Here is a 22797-nt window from a genome sequence, read left to right on the forward strand (position 1 = left end):
CTGTGTAATCCATTTATTTCAACAAAGTAACTATAATTCATTTACCACTCACTGAAACAGTAACTGTAACTGAATACATTTACTCATCATTTGTACTCTGATTACGTAACTCTGGTACATGTAATCTGTTACTCCCCAACGCTGATTACAAACCACCAAAAAGCTTTTTATTTTGAAATTCTGGTCACCCTATCGTATACTCACTGTCCTCCTCTGTACCATATACTCAGCCATATACAGTTTTTATCATTTGTGGCTTTTATCCAGAGTCAGGCATCTCTCAAAACGCTTTCAGTCTTTCTCGTCTGTTGTTTGTCCAGAACTCTGCGGCACGACTTTTAACAGAAACCAAATAAACGAGAACATATCACACCAATCCCTGCGTCTTTGCACTGGCTTCCTCTTCGATTTAGAGTTGATTTTTAAGATTTGTTTTTAAAGCTTTGAATGGACTGGCCCCACGTTACATCTCGGGCCTCATCCACATTTACTCCGCCTCGTGGGCCCTAAGACGAGACTTAAAACCAGGCGGACAGGGCTTTCTCTGTGGCTCTGGAACGCTCTTTTTATTTTGAAATTCTTGTCATCCTACCTTACACTCACTGACTCTCCTCCTCCTCCTCCTCCTCTTCTTCTCCGTCCTGCAGATGGCGCTGTGGCGGTGGTTGACCTCTCAGTCGGAGGAGGATCGCGCTTCTCTGGCCTCGGTGACCGGGTTGAGGCTGGCGTCGGAGCTGTTCAACCGCGTCACGGGACAGGACCAGATCGACGCTTTCAAAGTACACGCGCAGAGATGAAATTCTGTGATTCAAAGTAGAGCGGCACTGTGTAACTTTTCTGCTCGTCTCCATGGAGATGTTATCGTTTTGCCAGGGATGTTCCACAGTATGGTGTTAATCAAACTTCTGAAATCTGTCTAGTATTGATTCGATTAAATGTGTTTTTATTCCTCAAAAACACCTTGAAAAACATACATGCTTACTGTTACCTGACTGTTTCAATGGCGATAGGTGTGTTTAATGCCATACTGTGGAAAATTCCAGGCAAAGTGAGCAGGTGGTGTACCCTCCATCAGAAAAGTTACACAGTGCACCTTTAAAATGAAACGTAGAGATGTGAACAAGATTGCTTAAGGCGGTAGTGCTCTGGCCACATTTACATGATGTTTTTTAATTCTGAATTGAATAGTTTGGAATTAAAATATGCTCCTTTGAGTTTACATGGAAATAATCATTTTGAATTGAGGTTTACATGGAAAACTCGTTAAATCGTCTTTGTTTAATTCCTCTCAGCGTCTGGGGGTGGGGAAGGTTCTGATTGGACAGAGACATGAACGTATTTACGTCGACCGGAAGAAAACACACCTCGGCTGCTCCCGGCTTTTCTGTCATCTCGGTTTGTCGTTATTCCACGGACACAAACACGATCCAAACTATTTCCGCAGTGGTTCCGATGATAATTGCGAAGCATCAGCTGGAGAATTCTCTAATCACGCTTTACGTCTGTCGGCTGAGGAGGAGAAGGGAAGAGTGTCGGAGAAGGAGGAAGAAGACAAAGTGAGTGTGAGGCTGCTCTACCTCAGCCCACTCCCACATCCCGCTCACAAATCCAAAGAGACGTGGAGGAAAGTCCGAAGCCAGGACTGGTTTTAAGAAGAATAAACATTTACATGATCGAGGAATAAGTTAATGCAACTTTAAAATCAGAATAAACCACCCACTTACCTCGGAATTAAGTTTCATTTCGAATAATCATTTTCATTAGGAATCAAGTGTTTACATGATCTTTTTAAAGCGGAATTTTTAATTCAGAATTAAATTATTTTTATTTGGAATTAAAGCTCTCATGTAAACGTGGCATTTGTGTCTGTGAGCAAAGCACTTCACCTACTTAATCTATAAATTAATATGATCTTAGTTTAAACCTGGTTCGGTTTTAGTTTAGACCTGGTTTAGACCTAGTTTAGACCTGGTTTACACCTGATTTAGACCTGGTTTAGACCTGGTTTAGACCTGGTTTAGACCTGGTTTAGACCTAGTTTAGACCTAGTTTAGACCTGGTTTAGACCTGGTTTAGACCTGGTTTAGTCCTAGTTTAGACCTAGTTTAGACCTGGTTTAGACCTAGGTTTAGTCCTAGTTTAGACCTAGTTTAGACCTGGTATAGACCTGGTTTAGACCTGGTTTAGACCTGGTTTAGTCCTAGTTTAGACCTAGTTTAGACCTGGTATAGACCTGGTTTAGACCTGGTTTAGACCTAGTTTAGACCTGGTTCAGTCCTGGTTTAGTCCTAGTTTAGACCTGGTTTAGACCTGGTTTAGACCTGGTTTAGACCTGGTTTAGACCTAGTTTAGACCTGGTTCAGTCCTGGTTTAGTCCTAGTTTAGACCTGGTATAGACCTGGTTTAGACCTGGTTTAGTCCTAGTTTAGACCTAGTTTAGACCTGGTTTAGACCTGGTTTAGACCTAGTTTAGACCTGGTTAGACCTGGTTTAGACCTGGTTTAGACCTGGTTCAGTCCTGGTTTAGTCCTAGTTTAGACCTGGTTTAGACCTGGTTTAGACCTGGTTTAGACCTAGTTTAGACCTGGTTTAGACCTGGTTTAGACCTGGTTTAGACCTGGTTTAGACCTGGTTTAGACCTGGTTTAGACCTGGTTTAGTCCTAGTTTAGACCTAGTTTAGACCTGGTATAGACCTGGTTTAGACCTGGTTTAGACCTAGTTTAGACCTGGTTCAGTCCTGGTTTAGTCCTAGTTTAGACCTAGTTTAGACCTGGTATAGACCTGGTTTAGACCTTGTTTAGACCTAGTTTAGACCTGGTTCAGTCCTGGTTTAGTCCTAGTTTAGACCTAGTTTAGACCTGGTTCAGTCCTGGTTTAGTCCTAGTTTAGACCTGGTTTAGACCTGGTATAGACCTGGTTTAGACCTGGTTTAGACCTAGTTTAGACCTGGTTTAGACCTGGTTTAGACCTAGTTTAGACCTAGTTTAGACCTGGTTTAGACCTAGTTTAGACCTGGTTTAGACCTGGTTTAGACCTGGTTTAGACCTGGTTCAGACCTGGTTTAGACCTGGTGAGGGAACAGATTTTGGTAGTATTTTTATTTATTTCCACCTTTGCGTTTGTTTCCAGAGGGAGTGCATCGTTGGAATCGCAGACTTTATCAAACAGAATCCTGGAGCCACTGAAGCTCAGATCAACTCCGAGCTGGAGAAGAGAATCCTGCTGTTCGCCGCCAGAGTCCAGGCGCTGAACCAGCAACCGCTCCTGTGAAACCGCCACCAGAGCATTTGTGCCAGGGCTGCAGGACTGAAGTCAACGAATGAAATTGTTTTATCAGAAAAGGCCGCCACACACTACAGGAGGATTTGTCCGATTTTGGCTGTGATTTGCTTCTCCTTGAGTTCAGGGAGGCGTGACCCGACTTTGTGTCTTCGTGTGCGATGTTGAAGCCGCTGCGCTGCTCGTGTGTGTGTCTGTGTCAGATCGTAACCACCAAACGTCAGCAACGCAACAATAAGAGCCGACAAAACAGAGCGTCAGGGGCAGAGGAGAGACAAACACAGAGGAGCAAGACAAAATAATCATGAGGTGACTTTATCACTCACCTCTCAAAAAGTAGTCAATTTAAAGTGTAGTATCTCATCCACATTATCCATGGAAATTGTCCTCCACAAATAATGACCCAGTCCACAAAATCGCACTGTTAATCCAGTTTGAAGTGTAAAAAAAGCATGAAAAGGTGAGAGTATTTCCTCACGTGTGTCTGTTTACATCCACACAGCGCACGGATCGAGGTGAAGCTGCAGATTAGTAACAGTGACTCTACTTCCTGTGGACATTATCTCCAATCTTTTATGCTTTAAAAATCATGTATCTGAAGTTTTGCACCACATTTCACAGATAATAATAACACAGTTTTGACTTGGATCTAAACTCAGGGTTCCCACGGTCATGGAAATCATGGAAAAGTCATGGAATTTTATTATTTCTTTCACACAACAACAGTGTTATGTAGTTCTCATTAGACTTTTATGATTAGTTCCGAATGTCTGCGCCTTTTGTTTAAAAGAGACGACAATAAATGCACTGACAGGATTTTGAATGTTAAAAAACTATAATCCCAAACTATAAGGTGAGTGGAAAAGATTTCACATTTCATATTTAGACGTAAAAGTCTGATCAGTTCTACACATGTAAGGTGCCGTAAAGTCATGGAAAATTCACTTTAGGTCATGAAAAAGTCCTGGAAAAGTTTAGAAATGTTGTCAGTGAAAAAGAAAGGAAACCCTGTAAACTAGAAGTGCAGAGCTCTGATGTTTTGAACACTTCAGAGTCTCAAAGCGAGTGGTTTTACTGTAGACAGGAAACAGCTGACAACTTTATATCCTGTGGTCTGCAGACAGATCCCACTGCAGCCTTTGTGATCTGAGATTTTAAGTCTCGTATAAATTCTCCTCATGTCTGTGTCATGTCGTTCAAGACCAGAAAATCCTGTATTTGTGTGTGGCAGCCTTTAGTCGATTAAAAAGTGGGCGTGGAGGCATTGATTGTTGTCAGAAGAGCATATCCATATTTATCACTGATGACTTTTGTTTTATATTTCATTTTCATCTGTAACATTTTATATTGTCTAAACTGCAGAGTAAAATGTTTCTTTTTAGTCTTGTTCTTCTACCTCCAAACCTGAAGGACCAGAGCTTTAACTGTGTGTGAATGTCTTATTTACTTATTTACTGTTTTATGCACGATTTCTCAGTTACAATAAACACATGTCCAGTTATGTGTCTTTTTCCAGTAGTTTCTGTGATAATATCAGACCTTAAATACATCGAAGTCCTGATATAATCCCGGTTTAGATGCAATGAATTTTTTGAGTTCATTCTTAACTGGAAAATAAACCAAGACTAGACTACACCAGGATTAAACAAATACTGTTGTAAGCAGAGTTTTAGACCTGGTTCAGGTCCTGGTTTAGTCCTAGCTCAATCCTGGTCTAGTCCGGTCATAAATTCATTTAAGTCAATGACCACAGCAAAAAAATTATTAACAGCATCTGGGTCCTGGGGTAGTCCAGACCAGGTTTAGACCAGTTTTGGACCAGGTTTAGACCAGATTTAGACCAGGTTTAGACCAGATTTAGACCAGGTTTAGACCAGTTTTAGGCCAGTTTTAGACCAGTTTTAGACTAGGTTTAGACCAGTTTCAGGCCAGTTTTAGACCAGATTTAGACTAGGTTTAGACCAGGTTTGGACCAGGTTTAGACCAGTTTTAGACCAGTTTAGACCAGTTTTAGACCAGGTTTAGACCAGTTTTAGGCCAGTTTTAGACCAGTTTTAGACCAGGTTTAGACCAGTTTTAGACCAGATTTAGACTAGGTTTAGACCAGTTTTAGGCCAGTTTTAGACCAGGTTTAGACCAGTTTTGGACCAGGTTTAGACCAGTTTTGGACCAGGTTTAGACCAGATTTAGACTAGGTTTAGATCAGTTTTAGGCCAGTTTTAGACCAGTTTTAGACTAGGTTTAGACCAGTTTCAGGCCAGTTTTAGACCAGGTTTAGACCAGTTTTAGACCAGGTTTAGACCAGTTTGGGACCAGGTTTAGACCAGATTTAAACTAGGTTTAGACCAGATTTAGACTAGGTTTAGATCAGTTTTAGGCCAGTTTTAGACTAGGTTTAGACCAGTTTTGGACCAGTTTTAGACCAGTATTACACCAGTTTTAGACCAGTATTACACCAGGTTTAGACCAGGTTTACAGTGAATTAGGCCCCTTAGTTCTGCCCTTAGAGATATTTCATGTTGTCTCGTCATGAAAAAATGACTCTTTGGTTCTGTACAACTTAACAACAGTTTTACTACAGGCAAAAAGTCAACACTACAGTCAGAACAACTGTACAATCAGTCTTAAAGAAAATGAAAACAAAACTACACAATATACAAAACCCGTAAACAAACACAAGAGCTGCCATTAAACCTAGAACAGTGTTAAATAACAGAAAAGGTAAAGTTCTTATTTTCTTTGGCTCTTTGGCTTAAAACAAAATATGAGAATCGCTTTAAAATTTAAATCTTTGACAAAACATTCGGCTAAAAAACAATGAACAAACACTTGGTCCTGGTTCAGTCCTGGTTCAGTCAGTCCTGGTTCAGTCCTGGTTCAGTCCTGGTTTAGTCTTGCTTTAGAGGCAGAGGCAGTAGCAGTTCTTTGATGAGCTTTGGAAGGAGCAGGGTTTGGACTTTTGGCTCCAGGGGCCAGGGCAGGAGCAGGTGTCGGATCCTCCCCAGACACAGACACTGCAGAGAGGCCGGAGCAGTGTCCACCGCCCACAGCGCCCCCTGCTGCTCACTCACAGCACCTGCAGGACCAGAGGGAGCACGAGTCACCGGGACAGACTAACGCCCACATTCCATATTTGGAATTCCGACCACGAGTGTCAAAGCAACCAAAGAGCCAATCCGGAGCGAGGCTGTTGAAGGTAACGCAAACAATCTCAAAACTCATATAATCAAGTTGAAACGAAGCTTAACAACATTTATTTTGGGATATTTTTTATATAATTAAGTATTTTAAATATAGAGATTGTAGAACAGCTAAATATATTGTTTATTTTGGATACATTTATGTTTTTCTGCCTTATTTCATGTTCAAAGTATATTTTATTCATTTTGTTTTATACATCACAAAACAGCTCTAAGGTTCATATTTGTAGCTTACCATATTTTTTGGACTATAAGTCGCACTTTTTTTCATGGTTTGGGTGTTTCCTACAACTTATATATTAAAATTTTCACCCTGCCAGCCGACAGAGGGCGCTCTAGTCTTGTGTGTGAGTATCTGCTGCTCCTGTTCCTCCTGTACCACTGTCACTTGGCTCTACTGCGCATGTCTCCTGCAGAAAGAGCCTCTGTCCTGCTGCAAGTCGTGAAATATTCAGCCGAAAACGGTAATCGAGCAGCAGAAAGAAAGTTGGGAATGAGCGAGAAACTTGTGAGGGACTGGCGAAAGGCGGGGATGGAGAACACAGCTTCACGGGAACCAGGAGGATGCACCATGAAACTTTCCTGGAGTCACTGGATGGACGGACAAAGCCTGGACTTCAGTGACACCGAAACCATCCTGTCGGGATTCAGAAAGACCCGAATAATTCTAGCTGGAACTGATGCTGAGTCTGACGACAGCGACACAGAAGAGGAAGCGACGCTCTGTTTACCTCCGGAGGTCACCAAGTTGCTGAAGATGAAGAATTGAAGTGATTTAGTGATTTGGAGTGAGATGGAGAGTTTGTTAAACTTGTTCTGTTCTGTTGTTTATGTTATAGTTTATCTGAAGAACTGTTCATTTGTGACGTTAACAGTCTGTTGTTCTCTCTTCTGTTGTTTTTACTAGAACTTGACTTTAGAGATGAAATGTCGGTTCCTGGTCTCTGATTTTATAAAATACATTTCCCCAAAAAGTGCGACTTATAGTCCAAAAATACGGTATATTTCTTTTCAATTTGAAAGTTTTGCATAAATTATCAATAACAAAGTGCTTTTTTTGGGGGGGTGGAGGGGTGGGGAGGTATAGTTTTAATACTTGTGATTTCAATATTGACCAAAACAACTGTGATAATGATTTTTTCCATAATCGAGCAGCACTAACCTCAGGGAAAGAAGGCGCCTGACTGGTCTGTTATTAATGTTCATATTTTGATTTGGGGACAAAACAGTGAATTAAAAACCAGGATCATGTGGAGCGGGTTAATACAAACATTTTAAGACAAAAATAAGTAGCCTGACAGCAACAGTTAAAGAGAGAAGGGTGATGATTTTCCAGTGGAAAGTGAATTGAAGCCAGAGTGGATGGGGCTGGAAGTGCACCCATGTTTACTTCCTGTGTGTCAGATATGGCCAAACCCAAAGTTACCTTCTAACCCTCTGACCCTGCTCCAAGCACCGGCTCAGGCTGAACCTCAGATGAGGCGGGCGAGCGACGGGCTGGTCCAGCAGCGCGTTGGCTTTGTCCAGCAGGGGGTTCGCTTCAGCCTCAGAGCACCGCTGCACGGAGATGCACAGAGTCTCAAACAGGACGTCAAAATAAGAACAGCAGCCATGCCTCAGGTCTAAGACAGATCGGAGTAGAGCTGGGTATCATTAAGAAGTTGCTGATACGATACATACCTCGATACAGTGCATTTTCAGTTTGAAACGATATATTTCAAATCGATTCAATACGGTTCAATAAAAATAAAGGCTAAATCATGTCTGTGATACTAAAAGTCTTTGTTAAACCACTTCTTGTGCAAAGTTAATATGAAACACAAATATTTTAATCATCAAAAACAGTGAAAATGTCAAATGTGTCATATACATGAATTTCCTTCCTCTAAACATGCATCAAAACTGTAGCTGTAACAAAATAATTTAGTAAAATATAATTAAAAACACTCTTGGTGATATATCGATACAGCAGCCCACAATATCGATACTGTATCATCACATTAAACGATACGATATATTGATATTTCGATATACACCCCTAGATGGGAGGGCATCTGACACAGTGTTTCACATTAATGAGGACACGACAGTGACCCTCCAACAGCATCACTATATAACTTATTATTATAATAAACAACTATACTGGGCCAAAAACATTGTTTAAAGATTAAATCTAGGCAATAAGTGACATTTATTCTCCAATAATTATATAACTTTAAATTATTAAAATGAAAATTTATTATGTGTAAAATTGTGCCACTATAGTCTCTGTAGAACCTGTGGGAAACCCAGGAGGATGGGAGGGCATCTGACACACAGGGATACAGGAGGACGGGAGGGCATCTGACACACAGGGATACAGGAGGATGGGAGGGCATCTGACACGCAGGGATACAGGAGGATGGGAGGGCATCTGACACACAGGGATACAGGAGGATGGGAGGGCATCTGACACACAGGGATACAGGAGGATGGGAGGGCATCTGACACACAGGGATACAGGAGGATGGGAGGGCATCTGACACACAGGGATACAGGGGGACGGGAGGACATACTGTTTGGGGCCAGCAGTCCTCTCATTTATGTGGGACACCTCAAAAATGATGTTTGTCCCACAGTCACCAACCTCGGCGTCACCTTTTATCATTTGCGGCTTTTATCTAAAGTTAAACCTTTATATATTACATAAAGTAATGTTCAACAACCCCCATTTAAAGAAATAAATTAGTTTAAATTGCTTTAAAGAAATAAATGAGGAATTCAGGACTTTCGAGTTAAAATGACGATATGAATATTACAAACACATCTTAATTTATTATATTTTAACTCTTGTCACCCGGGTGGGGATGGTGGGTATAAATAAAACTGAAAAAAGTCTAACAATATTGTCCATTCTCGACTCACATGTGGGTCAGTGTAAAATCTGAAAATACAGAAGCGCAGTCTTCTGGATTTTGAATAAACAAATGCTTATTTGCTCTGATTTAGACCTGGTTTAGACCTGGTTTAGACCTGAAATAGTTCTATTTTAGCCCTGGTTTAGCTCTGGTTTAGCCCTGGTTTAGACCTGAAATCTCCTGGATTAGTCTCTGAAGCAAAACAAACTTTCACTGGAATAACAGAAGTCTGAACAGTTAGACAAAGGATTTATTATGAAGACATCAGAAGCAAAACTGAGGAAAGGTGTAAAATAAAGTAAAATAAATGATTCGAGTCCGTGCCTGTTCCTGATTGGCTGTCCTGTGGCGTGTCTTTGATTGACAGTCCGTGCTGGCCCCTGATTGGCCGGTTTTACGTGTTCCTACTCTTGGAGGCGGGCTCTGTCTCTCGTTCGTACTCGATTTCGACGTAGGCTCGTTTCCTGTGGGGGGCGGCGCCGTTCGCAGGACCCTTCCCTTTGGACTGCTTCTTCTTCTCTGGTTGTAGTCCATTGCCTTTTTGTAGTTCTGTCTCCATTTCCTCCTCCACCTCCTCTTCCTCTTCACTCGATATTCCCCCCTCCTCTTCGTCGCTGCTCGTTCGCAATTTGTTCATGTCCTGAAAACAAAAAGTCCATTCCTTTTAGATTTTTCAGCGCAATAAACTTCATACATTGTTTGGCTAAAAAGTTACACAATGGGGCTTTAAAGGTACATTGTGTAACTTTTCTGGTGGAGGGTTCGTCAAATGCTTTTTACCATGGAGATGTTATTGTTTTGTCTGGAATGTTTCACAGTATGGCATTAAACCTTAAATGTCTATCTTCATGGAGACCAAACCAGACCGAGTTACAGGTCAGATCTGTGGAGAGGCGACGCCGCTCACAGTCAGACTGTCACTTGTAACTGAATAAATGTAAAGTAGAACTGTTTAACGTCATAATTGCCACGTTTACATGAGAGCTTTAATTCAGAATAAAAATAATTTAATTTTGAATAAAAATTAATTCAGATTTAAAAAGGCCATGTAAACACTTCCTAATGAAAATGACTATTCAGAATAAAACTTAATTCCGAAGTAAGTGGGTGGTTTATTCTGAATTAATTTATTCCTCGATCATGTAAATGTTTATTCTTCTTAAAAATAATTCAGGTGGTTCGGCGCATACTCATTATGTCGCCTTTCGATCCGGCTCCACCAGTCGTGTCTTGGGACTTTCCTCCACGTCTCTTTGGATTTGTGAGCGGGATGTGGGAGTGGGCTGAGGTAGAGCAGCCTCACACTCACTTTGTCTTCTTCCTCCTTCTCCGACACTCTTCCCTTCTCCTCCTCAGCCGACAGACGTAAAGCGTGATGAGAGAATTCTCCAACTGCTGCGCAATTATCATCGGAACGACTGTCGAAAAAGGTTTGGATCGTGTTTGTGTCCGTGGAGTAACGACAAACCGAGATGACAGAAAAGCCGGGAGGAGCTGAAGTGTTTGTGTTTTCTTCCGGTCGATGTAAATACGTTTGTGTCTCTGTCCAATCAGAACCTTCCCCACCCCCAGACGCTGAGCGGAATTAAATAAAGATGATTTAACGTGTTTTCCATATTAACTCGAAGGAGAATATTTTAATTCAGGACTATTTAATTCAGAACTATTAATTTGGATGTAAAGGTGGCTACTGTGAAACATTCCTGGCAGAGCAATGACATGTAGAAACAAGCAGGTGATGGACCCCCAACAAAAAAGTTCCACAGGCTGCAGTTTGAAATAAAAACATTTTTACCTCGAAGTCGCTGAGGTCACTCTCGTCCACGTCCTCATCCGCCACAAACTCCCTCTTCCCCGTGTCCTGAAAACACCGGTAACAGTTTGAGTAAAAGCAGAGTTACAGAATTCAAACAGTTTGTGCCTCTTCAGAAACCCCGGCTCGTGAATCTCAGCTCTAGACGTCCGTTCAGGACTGGGGCTACAAAATTATTCTCAAACAAATTGAAAATAAGTACCATTGTCATAAGTACCATAATTTCCTCCACAAACAACAAAATCTCTCATCTTAAATAAAACTCTAGTTTTATTTAAGTGTTTCAATGGTCTATTCTTTTATTTAGTTTAAGTCCAGTCCCTGGTTCGGTCTGAGTCCCTGGTTCGGTCTGAGTCCCTGGTTCGGTCTGAGTCCCTGGTTCGGTCTGAGTCCCTGGTTCAGTCTCCGGTTCAGTCTCCGGTTCAGTCTCCGGTTCAGTCTCCGGTTTGGTTTGAGTCCCTGCTTTCAGTCCCTGGTTCAGTTTGAGTCCCTGGTTTGAGTCTTCTGTGAAAGTGGTCCATTTTACTGGATGCTCTCTCTCTACCAAAGAGACTTGAATGTCAAAAGGTCAAAAGGCTTCTGTCGCTCTCTACCGACTCCTCTCGCTTCCTTAGCGTCATGACGCATCACCCACAGCGTTCACAGGCTCGATATTATGAACAGGATTTTTTTGACAGACCAAACCACGAAATAGGATCATGTAGAGCAGGATAATACGAACATTTTAAGACCAAAACGACGAGGCTCACAGCAGCAGGTACAGAGAGAGGAGCCACAATGTTAATAACTTTTAAGGGCAATTTTGTTAGAGACTTAATGATTCATTTTATTATTGTTTTCGAGTGCGTTTTTTTTAACACGTTCTCGCTGTGAGCCAAACTACATTAGGCTGTTCTTATGTTCTCAAGTCTATTTTATTTAAGCCTATTGTTTTTGTTTGTCTTGCAGTTTGTGTGTTAAATGTTCTTTAGAAAGTAAAGTTTATTGATCTTTGAAACTGCGTGTTTGCATTTTTATTCCATTGTCATTATATTAGTTGAAAATGGTCTCGAAATGTCAATATTATCGTTTATGTTCATTTCTTGGTCAATATCTGGGTTTCACGTGACGTCACAGGGCGACGTTTGTCAGCGCAAAATCAGATGGAGGTCAGGAAGTGAACTGACTGGAGGAAAATGTCGATGTGTTGTGTAGTTTACGGCTGTGCCAATCGTTCTAACAGAGAGAAGGAAAAGCCTTTTTTTTTAGAGAACAGAATATAGTCGTCCACAAAGGTCAGAAATGGGAAAAGCTGACAGAACAACGCCGTAAAAAAGTGGATTACAAACCTGTTTGTGGTCGGGAGGAGCAGAATTTGCTAATGCTCGTGTCTGCAGTGAACACTTCAACAAAGGTTTGTTACAAAGATAAATAGTTTTTTGTGGTTCACCTAAACATAAACGAATCATTAACGACTAACGGCGAACGACGTTTGTTGACATTAAATAGTTCAGGTAGAGGTCACTGCTGATACACTGCAGTTTTTCCCATAACGTCTATACACATAAAATAAGAGAAACACTCACCCCGGCCAAGACCAAACCATAATCATCATTTAGACGTTTTGCACCGAGGTTGAGGATAGGGATGGGCATGATTAATCGATTAATCGATAATTGATCATTAAGAATTTCATCGACTACGTTAATTTTAATCGACAAACCGAATGTAGTTGCTGTGCGTAGTGTAGTGTGACCAAACAGGTGTGTACATGTGTCTCTGCATCAGAAGGAGCGAGACACAAACAGTGGGTCAGTCTGCAAAGTACTGAAGTGCAAATGTGTATTTAACGATGATTTGTACAAGAAATTCCACACTTTCCGTTGCGTTGGGACAAGTGTGAGTCCATGTGCACAGTGGATAAAGCAGCACATATGTTTCTGTGTCCAGTGGGAAAAAGTTTTTCCAGGTGAGAGTCGCTCAATGTGGATGACGAGGCCCCGCCCCCCTCCCCCCGTACGCTGTCCTGGTTTTGACAAACGCAAATCTGGTCACACTGACCTGTATTCACCTGAGTCATGTCTTTTAATCCAACACAAGTTGAACCACATCAGCGACACAAGAGCTGGAGTTTTATCTTCACTTAGTTTATGTAAATTAGTGATGTGGTTTTAAGTTTTGTTTCTGTGAGATTTGAACAAAACTGAATTAAACACATTATAATGTCAAACAGCTGATGTGGATCTAGAGTCGTTATGTTTATATGTCATAAAGTTGAATTTATTTATACAGATTAGTGCAGATAGTAATAATAATGATGATCATTTTAATATAAAAACGTTAATGATTAATCGATAATCCATCGTTAATTCTTCCGACGATCGATTAAGAACATTTCATCGAATGCCCGTCCCTAGTTGAGGACCCATCCACTGACAAAAAAAGTTATATCCCTCCAAACGTTTGTACTTTGCCTTCATCTGTTGTCTGGTGTAGAACGATGTCTGAAGAGATAAATAGTTCATGATCTCCTCTGCCTCGATTGTCGGCAAATCTTTTACTTCGGTTGAAAATTCTCTCATTTTCAATAAGATCGGGGTCACGCCCAATATATTTGTCGACTAACTGCTCGTACTTTTGCCTCGCTCCTGGCTCTAAATCCTGACAATAAGAACTCTTCTCCATATCTGTGTTCTCCAGAGCCGTGTTTGTTTGTCGTGTTTGTCTTCACTTCCTGCCCTCCACCTGAAATTCGCGCAGCATCGTGATCACGTGACTGAAACCCTCCTATTAATCGTCCAGCACAACCCATTATATCATCTAAATCATTCTAGAATCCTCCTCGTTCTCCTTTTGATCAAACTGTGCTCCCCCGCCCCCCTCCCTCCCTCACCTCGTCGTCCTCCTCTTCTTCTTCCTCCTCCTCTCCCTCCTCTTCCTCGCTCTCTTCGTCCTGTTGGTCCAGAGCTCTGTCGAAGGCGTGCACCGGGAAGTTATAGATGTCTCCGTACTGGAAAAAAAAAAAAAGAACGTCAAAAATAGTTTTATTTAAGTGTTTCAATGGTCTATTCTTTTATTTAGTTTCAGTTTAGTCCCTGGTCCAATCCTGGTTCAGTCTCTGGTTCGGTTTGAGTCCCTGGTTTGAGTCCCTGGTTTGAGTCCCTGGTTTGAGACCCTGGTTTGAGACCCTGGTTTGAGACCCTGGTTTGAGTCCCTGGTTTGAGTCCCTGGTTTGAGTCCCTGGTTTGAGTCCTGGTTTGAATCCTGGTTTGAGTCCTGGTTTGAGTCCTGGTTTGAGTCCTGGTTTGAGTCCTGGTTTGAGACCCTGGTTTGAGACCCTGGTTTGAGACCCTGGTTTGAGACCCTGGTTTGAGTCCCTGGGTTTAGTTTCTGGTTCAGTTTGAGTCCCTGATTTGAGTCCTTGATTTGAGTCCCTGGTTCAGTTCCCTAGTTCGAGTCCCTGGTTCGAGTCCCTGGTTCGAGTCCCTGGTTCGAGTCCCTGGTTCAAGTCCCTGGTTCAGGTCCCTGGTTCAGGTCCCTGGTTCAGGTCCCTGATCTGAGTCCCTGGTTCGAGTCCCTGGGTTCAGTTTGAGTCCCTGGTTCGAGTCACTGGTTTGAGTCCTGGTTCAGTCCCTAGTTCAGTCCCTGGTTCAGTCCCTGGTTCAGTCCCTGGTTTGAGTCCCTGGGTTCGGTTTCTGGTTCAGTTTGAGTCCCTGGTTCGAGTCCCTGGTTTGGTTTCTGGTTCAGTTTGAGTCCCTGGTTCGAGTCCCTGGGTTCAGGCCCTGGGTTCAGTCTCTGGTTCAGTCTCTGGTTCAGTCTCTGGTTCAGTCTCTGGTTCAGTCTCTGGTTCAGTCCCTGGTCTGAGTCCCTGGTCTGAGTCCCTGGTCTGAGTCCTGGTTCGAGTCACTGGGTTCAGTTTGAGTCCTGGTTCAGTCCTGGTTCAGTCCCTGGTTCAGTCCCTGGTTTGAGTCCCTGGTTTGAGTCCCTGGTTTGAGTCCCTGGTTTGAGTCCCTGGGTTCGGTTTCTGGTTCAGTTTGAGTCCCTGGGTTCGGTTTCTGGTTCGGTTCGAGTCCCTGGTTCGAGGCCCTGGTTCGAGGCCCTGGTTCGAGGCCCTTGGTTCAGTCTCTGGTTCAGTCTCTGGTTCAGTCTCTGGTTCAGTCTGAGTCCCTGGTCTGAGTCCCTGGTCTGAGTCCCTGGTCTGAGTCCCTGATCCAGTCCCAGTCCAGTCCAGGTCCTCACCGTTCCCTGCTTGAGTCTCTCCAGCAGCTCTTTCTCGATGGCGTTGTCCAGTTGTGCAGCGATCAGAGCCTTTTCCTGAAACACAGAAAAAAAACTGTAAACATTTGGAAACATTCTGAAAGAATTAAAATATTTTTCTTGTGTTTTTTGTCTCAAACCTCTTTCCTCTTCTCTCGCTGCTCCACTTTTCGACTCAGAGGCACCAGCTTCCTCCTGAAACACAGAGAAAACGGTCTATAAGTCGCACTTCTTTCACGGTTTGGGTGTTTTCTGCGACTTATTCTCCGGTGTGACTTGTATATTAAAATGTGAAGCGTCGAGAGGCTCTAGTCTTGTGTGTCAGTATCTGCTGCACGCGGCGATAAACTGTTAATGATATTCTGCAGATTACAAGCTCCAAGTCGTGAAATCTGCAGCCGAAAATGGTAATCGAGCAACAGAAAGAAAGTTTGGAGTGAGCGAGAAACTTGTGAGGGACTGGGGAAAAGTAGAGGAGAGTCCAACTGCAATGAAGAAAACAAAAAAGCTCATCACGGACTAAAAGATGTAGCTAGAATTGGCGGAGTTGCTCAGAAGTGACACCAAGGATGAAGAATTCAATAGATTTTAGAACTTGTTTTGTTCTGTTGTTTATGCTACAGTATATGTGACGTCAACAGTCTGTTGTTCTCTGTTCTATTGTTTTTACTGTTCTTCATCTATGATTTTATAAAACAAATTTCCCCCCAAAAATGTGACTTATAGTCAGTGTTGGGAAGGTGACTTTTAAAATGTATTCCCCTACAGATTACAGATTACATACACCAAAATGTAGTTTGTAACGGAATCCATTAAATTACTTAAAGTGAGTAATGTAATCTGATTACTTTGAATAACTTGATTTGCTGTAAAGAAACAAAGACGAGGAAATCTTCACATAAGATGTTTTATCTGATAAAAGCCAATGAAAAGCCCAGACTTTACTTTACCGTATTAAAAAATATTATTGATAGAAGACGAGGAGACACGGTCCTGTTAAATCCTGTTTTAGACCTGGTTTAGACCTGTTTTAGTCCTGGTTTAGTCCTGGTTTAGACCTGGTTGAGTCCTGGTTTAGTCCTGGTTTAGTCCTGGTTGAGTCCTGGTTGAGTCCTGGTTTAGACCTATTTTAGACCTGTTTTAGACCTGGTTTTAGTCCTGGTTTTAGTCCTGGTTTTAGTCCTGGTTTAGACCTGTTTTAGTCCTGGTTTTAGTCCTGGGTTAGACCTGTTTTAGTCCTGGTTTAGTCCTTGTTTAGTCCTGGTTTAGTGTCCGGCAATGAGTGTAATTACTGAAAAATTACTGGCTGGTGTGTCTGATACTCCGGAAAATATGGCAGTTTAAAAAGGGAGTATTTTACTTCTATGAGGTGTTCACTGCAAACACATCACACTTAAATCACCATGTTACCTTTTATTGTTATGAAAATGCGATATTCATCAAACTCTGAGTCTCCACACTAAGTCACTCCCCCTTCTGACATCGCATCAGGTTGTTAAGTTGCTGTGTACAGTTTTGTATCATGTGAGAAAAATCCCTCCGTGGCAAAAGGAGAAATTCAATTTGTCAGCTGGACAAAAGTTTATTTGGTCAAAAACGTCTGACAGCTCATCCAAGCTGCTTTTTCAGTTCTGGTCAAAATGCCGGTGGACTCTTCCTTATATCTGCCTTGAACTACACTAATAAGACCCCACACTCAGTGCAATTCAATAGGCCTAACTAACAAACAGAAACTGTAAACAAGCAGGTGTGTCAGTTTCAGAGTAGTTTCAGTGTAGTTAGCTCCTCCCTTCAGGCAGATATAAGGAAGAGTCTGCCAACATTTGAAAAAGCAGCTTCGAAATGTATTTGACCAAATAAACTTTTGTCCTGTTGACAAATTGAATTTCTCCTTTTGCCAGTTTTGTATCATGTTTTTTGTTTATTTATGGAGAATTGTCGAGTGGGAGCTTGGGTGACGTAGGCTTGCGGGTGGAGCCTTGTTCAGAATCTTACACCTGAACATAAAGAGATGAATAGGGCCCGGAAGAGAACACGGTCGGTCTGGTCCCTGGTCTGGTCCCTGGTCTGGTCCCTGGACTCTGGTCCCTGGACTCTGGTCCCTGGACTCTGGTCCCTGGACTCTGGTCCCTGGACTCTGGTCCCTGGACTCTGGTCCCTGGACTCTGGTCCCTGGACTCTGGTCCCTGGACTCTGGACTCTGGACTCTGGTCCCTGGACTCTGGTCCCTGGACTCTGGTCCCTGGACTCTGTTCCCTGGACTCTGTTGGACTCTGCCCTGGACTCTGTTCCCTGGACTCTGTTCCCTGGACTCTGGTCCCTGGACTCTCTGGTCTCTGGACTGGACTCTGGACCCTGGACTCTAGTCTGGACTCTGGTCTGTTGTCTGTTGTCTGGACTCTGGTCCCTGGACTCTGGTCCCTGGACTCTGGTCCCTGGACTCTGGTCCCTGGACTCTGGTCCCTGGACTCTGGTCCCTGGACTCTGGTCCCTGGACTCTGGTCCCTGGACTCTGGACTCTGGTCCCTGGACCCTGGACTCTGGTCCCTGGACTCTGGTCCCTGGACTCTGGTCCCTGGACTCTGGTCCCTGGACTCTGGTCCCTGGACTCTGGTCCCTGGACTCACCTCCTTTTAAGCTCCAGTTTGCGCATGCGGATCAGGTACTGCGTGATCTTGGTGAATCTCTGTTTACACTTGTGTCGGATGAAGCGGGGCCAGTAGATCAGGTTCTCATCGATCTGCTCCAGAGCTTTCTCATAGTTTCTGCTCAACTTCACCTGGAACGCAGCACAGAAAGAGTCACTAACCAACATCACAACGTTAGAATCTCTCTTGTTAAAGCTGAGACGGGTCAGAACTCTCAGGTGGAGTTTGCTGTGGAACTGTCAGATCACAGATTTGTTGACCTGGTTTATGGTTCATATTTCTGTATTTACTGGAACTGTCCACATGAAACAAAAACTGACACAAAGTTCAACGTCTTCTCTGTCTGGAGGAAAACAAAAGTGAAGCTTCAGAAAGTAGTGCCATTATTCAACCCCAAAGACGTGATTGTTTGTGGAGCCGACAAACAAATAACAACATTTCTTTAAAAAAGCTATGAAGGCACCTGCCCTCCCTCTGAAATTATGAAATCAGATCTAGAAATCTATAAATATGTGATCTCTTTTGTCACACAGACCACGTGTCGCTGCAGTTTTAGTTAAATTCAGTGTAAAATACAAAATGGCATCTGACCTTCTCCCACATTTTCGCGGGAAACGCGGCTCTCTCGATGACCTTCATGTACAAGAAACACTGGCCTGAAAACAACAAGAAGATTAAGACAACAGTCAGACAACAGTCAGACAGAGACGATTCTGTAAAAACACTCCTAACGCCTGAGTGAAAACAGACCGATATAACAGCCCTTGAAATTACTAAATGTTCATGTGAACTGAAGATTTGGTATTTTTTGGTATTTCTTTGTAAAAAGTCAGAGTAAAGTCTGATTAATCTGTCTTTATATAAACACATTGTTTCCTAGTGCTTTTTTCATTGAAAAAAGAATTAAGAATTCATTGCATGAATAGTAGTTTATCCCTCACACTCTCCTCGGGGTCACATTGACCTGAAGAAAAAATGTTTTCCTTTCCGCTCTCTTGGGGCGGGTCAATCAGACCAGCGGCGACTGGTTAAATGGAAAAAAGTACCCGCCTACCGTCGAGCGAACGAATCCTAATACTGCGAGGTCAGACAGTTTTCATGAAGTGAAACCGGCTGATGAATCAGGCTAACAAATATGAACCTCAGAGCAGTTTTGCGATGTATAAAAAATAAAATGAATAAAATATACTTTGAACATGAAATAAGGAATAGAAAAACATAAATGTATCCAAAATAAACTATATATCCCGCTGTTCTACAATCTCTATATTTAAAAAATAAAATAAATATACTTATTTATATATAAAAAATTTTTAAAAATTCCAAAATGAAATTAGTCAATCGTTTCTTGTACTCGATTATATGAGTTTAGAGGTCGTTTGACACAAATCGAAATCGCAATCAAAATTCAATTACTTGCACAGACTTATGTCCAGGTCTGTTTTAGCTGCGTCAGGAACTTTTACTCTAAAAATTATAATTTCTAAAAACTGTGAGCCTCTGACAATATCATAATACATTATACTGTATTATTTGGTCTTTAAAAAGTAGTAGTAGTAGTAGTAGTAGTAGTAGTAGTGGTGGTAGTAGTAGTAGTAGTAGTAGTAGTAGTACGTGGAGTAGTATTCAGAGTGTTAAGAGTTGTCGTTGCAGTACCTTTCTCCTCCCTGATGGTGGCGTACTGGCTGTTGGCGAGCGGGCAGGAGGAGCGGTTACAGAGTCCCGTGAGGCTGTACTCATTTCGACAAAAATTCTGACTTTTGGTTCTGAAAACAAACAGTGATATCAAATTATTACACATTTGTATTTCATTTTATTCTCACTATTTTAGATCGGTTGTGTTTTAAACTCACTTCACTTTGTAGGAGCAGAACTGTTTGTTTCCAATAATGTCCCAGATCACCTGCAAAACAAACAAGAGGCCAACTTTTACACAAGTGGTTTAGTCCTGGTTTAGTCCTGGTTTAGTCCTGGTTTAGTCCTGGTTTAGTCCTGGTTTAGTCCTGGTTTAGTCCTGGTTTAGTGGCAGGCTTAATCCTGGTTTAGTCCTGGTTTAGTCCTGGTTTAGTCCCTAGTTTGTGCCTGGTTTAGTCCTGGTTTAGTCCTGGTTTAATCCTAGTTTAGTCCTAGTTCATTCCTATTTTAGTTCTGGTTCAGTCCTGGTTTAGTCCTGGTTCAGTCCTGTTTAGTCCTGGTTTAGTCCTGGTTTAGTCCTGTTTAGTTTAGTCTGGTTTAATCCTAGTTTAGTCCTAGTTCAGTCCTATTTTAGTTCTGGTTCAGTCCTGGTTTAGTCCTGGTTCAGTCTTGGTTCAGTCCTGCTTTAGTCCTAGTTTGTGCCTGGTTTAGTGGCAGGTTTAGTCCTGGTTTAGTCCTAGTTTAGACCTGGTTTAGACCTAGTTTAGTCCTAGTTTGTGCCTGGTTTAGTCCAGGTTTAGTGCCTGGTTTAGTCCTGGTTTAGTGAGTTACCTGATTTAGACCTGGTTTAGTCCTGGTTTAGTCTTGGTTTAGTGCCTGATTCAGTACCTGATTCAGGTTTTAGCCCTGGATCTAGTCCCTAGTTTGAGTCCTGATACAGTCCACAAATTTATACTATAAAGATATTTTACTTGGCTTGTACATTTAAATTTATATAATTAGGCCTAATTTACCATCAATCTCTTGCAATTTTTGCTACTTACTTAGAATTTATTATCACAATTTACTCTTTGTTATTATATTATATTGCGCTTTGTGAGCTACTGTGTCCAAATAATTTAATAGTAAGTAATAATAAGTGTAAATAAGTCTAAATCAGAACTTTAAACTAATCCAAGAATATCAGACATTTCAGAACATGTTTGTAGATTCTAAACTACAGGGTTAGGAGTTTGTTTTGTTTTTTTAACAAAGAATAAGACCAGATGAAGACACAGGGAGGGCATCTGACACCAGTGTTGGGAAGGTGACTTTTAAAATGTATTCCCCAACAGATTACAGATTACATACCCCAAAATGTAGTTTGTAACGGAATCCATTAGATTACTAAAAGTGAGTAATGTAATCTGAATACTTTGGATTACTTGATTTTCTGTAGAGAAGCAAAAATGAGGATATCTTCACATGAGATGTTTCGTCTGCTAAAAGAAAATAAAAAGCCCAGACTTTACTGAACCATATTAAAAATATTATTGATAGAAGAGGAGGAGACATGGTCTGCACGGCATGGTTTCGTCCTGTTAAATCCTGTTTTAGTCCTATTTTAGTTCAGGTTTAGATCTAGTTTAGACCTGGTTTTAGTCCTGGTTTAGATCTAGTTTAGACCTGGTTTTAGTCCTGGTTTAGATCTAGTTTAGACCTGGTTTTAGTCCTGGTTTAGATCTAGTTTAGACCTGGTTTTAGTCCTGGTTTAGATCTAGTTTAGACCTGGTTTTAGTCCTAGTTTAGATTTAGTTTAGACCTGGTTTTAGTCCTGGTTTGGACCTGGTTTTGGACCTGGTTTTAGTCCTGGTATAGACCTGTTTTAGTCCTGGTTTAGATCTAGTTTAGACCTGGTTTTAGTCCTGGTTTGGACCTGGTTTTGGTCCTGGTTTAGACCTGTTTTAGTCCTGTTTTAGTCCTGTTTTAGATCTAGTTTAGACCTGGTTTTAGTCCTGGTTTAGATCTAGTTTAGACCTGGTTTTAGTCCTGGTTTAGATCTAGTTTAGACCTGGTTTTAGTCCTGGTTTAGATCTAGTTTAGACCTGGTTTTAGTCCTGGTTTGGATCTGGTTTGGACCTGGTTTAGACCTGGTTTTAGTCCTGGTTTAGACCTGGGTTCAGTCCTGGTTCAATCCTGAATTAGTTCTGGTTTAGACTTGGTAAAAAAAAAAAAAAGAAAATAAAAGTGATATAGCCCAAAATGTGAAAACCAGAAAATACCGCCCTGTAATCCATTTATTTCAACAAAGTAACTGTAATCCAATTACCACTCACTGAAACAGTAACTGTAACCAAATATAGTTACTCATAATTTGTACTCTGATTACTTAACTCCGGTACATGGGGAGGGCATCTGACACATTTACAGAGTCTAAACTACAGATTTGTCCGTCCACATGTGAATAAACCACACGAGTTGGGCACTTTAATGTGGTTAATGTTGATTATTATTAAAAATCACATGTATATAATCCTCAAGGGTATAATTACTTAAATAAACCTGGCGTCTTTCCAGATTTTTGTTTTTATTTCTGCATTTATCAGACACTTTAAACACCGGCATGAGCTTTAGCATTCTCATAGCATTTATCCGCTTTAAACTTGTCAAACTTACGTCGTCGTGCTGCATTTTCGCGGCCTGTCGTGTCTCTCAAACTCCCACTCCGGGCTCCGTTTGTAAATCCACACTTTTATTCAGTATTTCTGCTAAATTCGTAGTTTTTTGGACGTGTCCGGAGCCACATGGATTTTCAGGGAGACGCCATTTGTGTTTGCGGCAGAGATCTCGGGCTCCCGGGAACTATCGCGAGACTGCGCCATTTCCGGGAAGATTTGTAGTTTTTTTTTAAGGAGATCTGTTTTCACTATGTAGTTTTCTTAGACCTGCCTTGTTTACACATTTTGATGTTGGCGGACAATGTGTTAGTGATTACACAACAAAATAAATCTGTGAAATTAAATAAAAATAAACACATAAACTCAAAATTAAAGTTTAAAGAACTTTTCTAGTGGAGAATCTGCTTATATTTCATTGTCTGATTTATGTG

General features: G+C 41.7%; 1 protein-coding gene across 1 annotated transcript; it reads right to left on the reverse strand.

The window, feature by feature from the left end:
- Positions 1-9609: 9609 nt before the first annotated feature.
- mak16 (MAK16 homolog (S. cerevisiae)) lies at positions 9610-22546 on the reverse strand. Its single transcript, XM_020931640.2, has 10 exons — positions 22365-22546; positions 19928-19977; positions 19731-19840; positions 18666-18730; positions 18054-18205; positions 15567-15621; positions 15409-15483; positions 14063-14179; positions 11173-11238; positions 9610-10017 (listed from the first exon to the last, which is right to left on the reverse strand). The coding sequence occupies exons 1-10, from the start codon at positions 22377-22379 to the stop codon at positions 9772-9774; spliced, it is 951 nt and encodes a 316-aa protein (XP_020787299.2). The 5' UTR covers positions 22380-22546; the 3' UTR covers positions 9610-9771.
- Positions 22547-22797: the final 251 nt, after the last annotated feature.

Source organism: Boleophthalmus pectinirostris, unplaced genomic scaffold, assembly GCF_026225935.1.
Source record: "Boleophthalmus pectinirostris isolate CB_2022bp ecotype Guang Dong unplaced genomic scaffold, ASM2622593v1 HiC_scaffold_4, whole genome shotgun sequence".
NCBI classification, from domain to species: domain Eukaryota; kingdom Metazoa; phylum Chordata; class Actinopteri; order Gobiiformes; family Gobiidae; genus Boleophthalmus; species Boleophthalmus pectinirostris.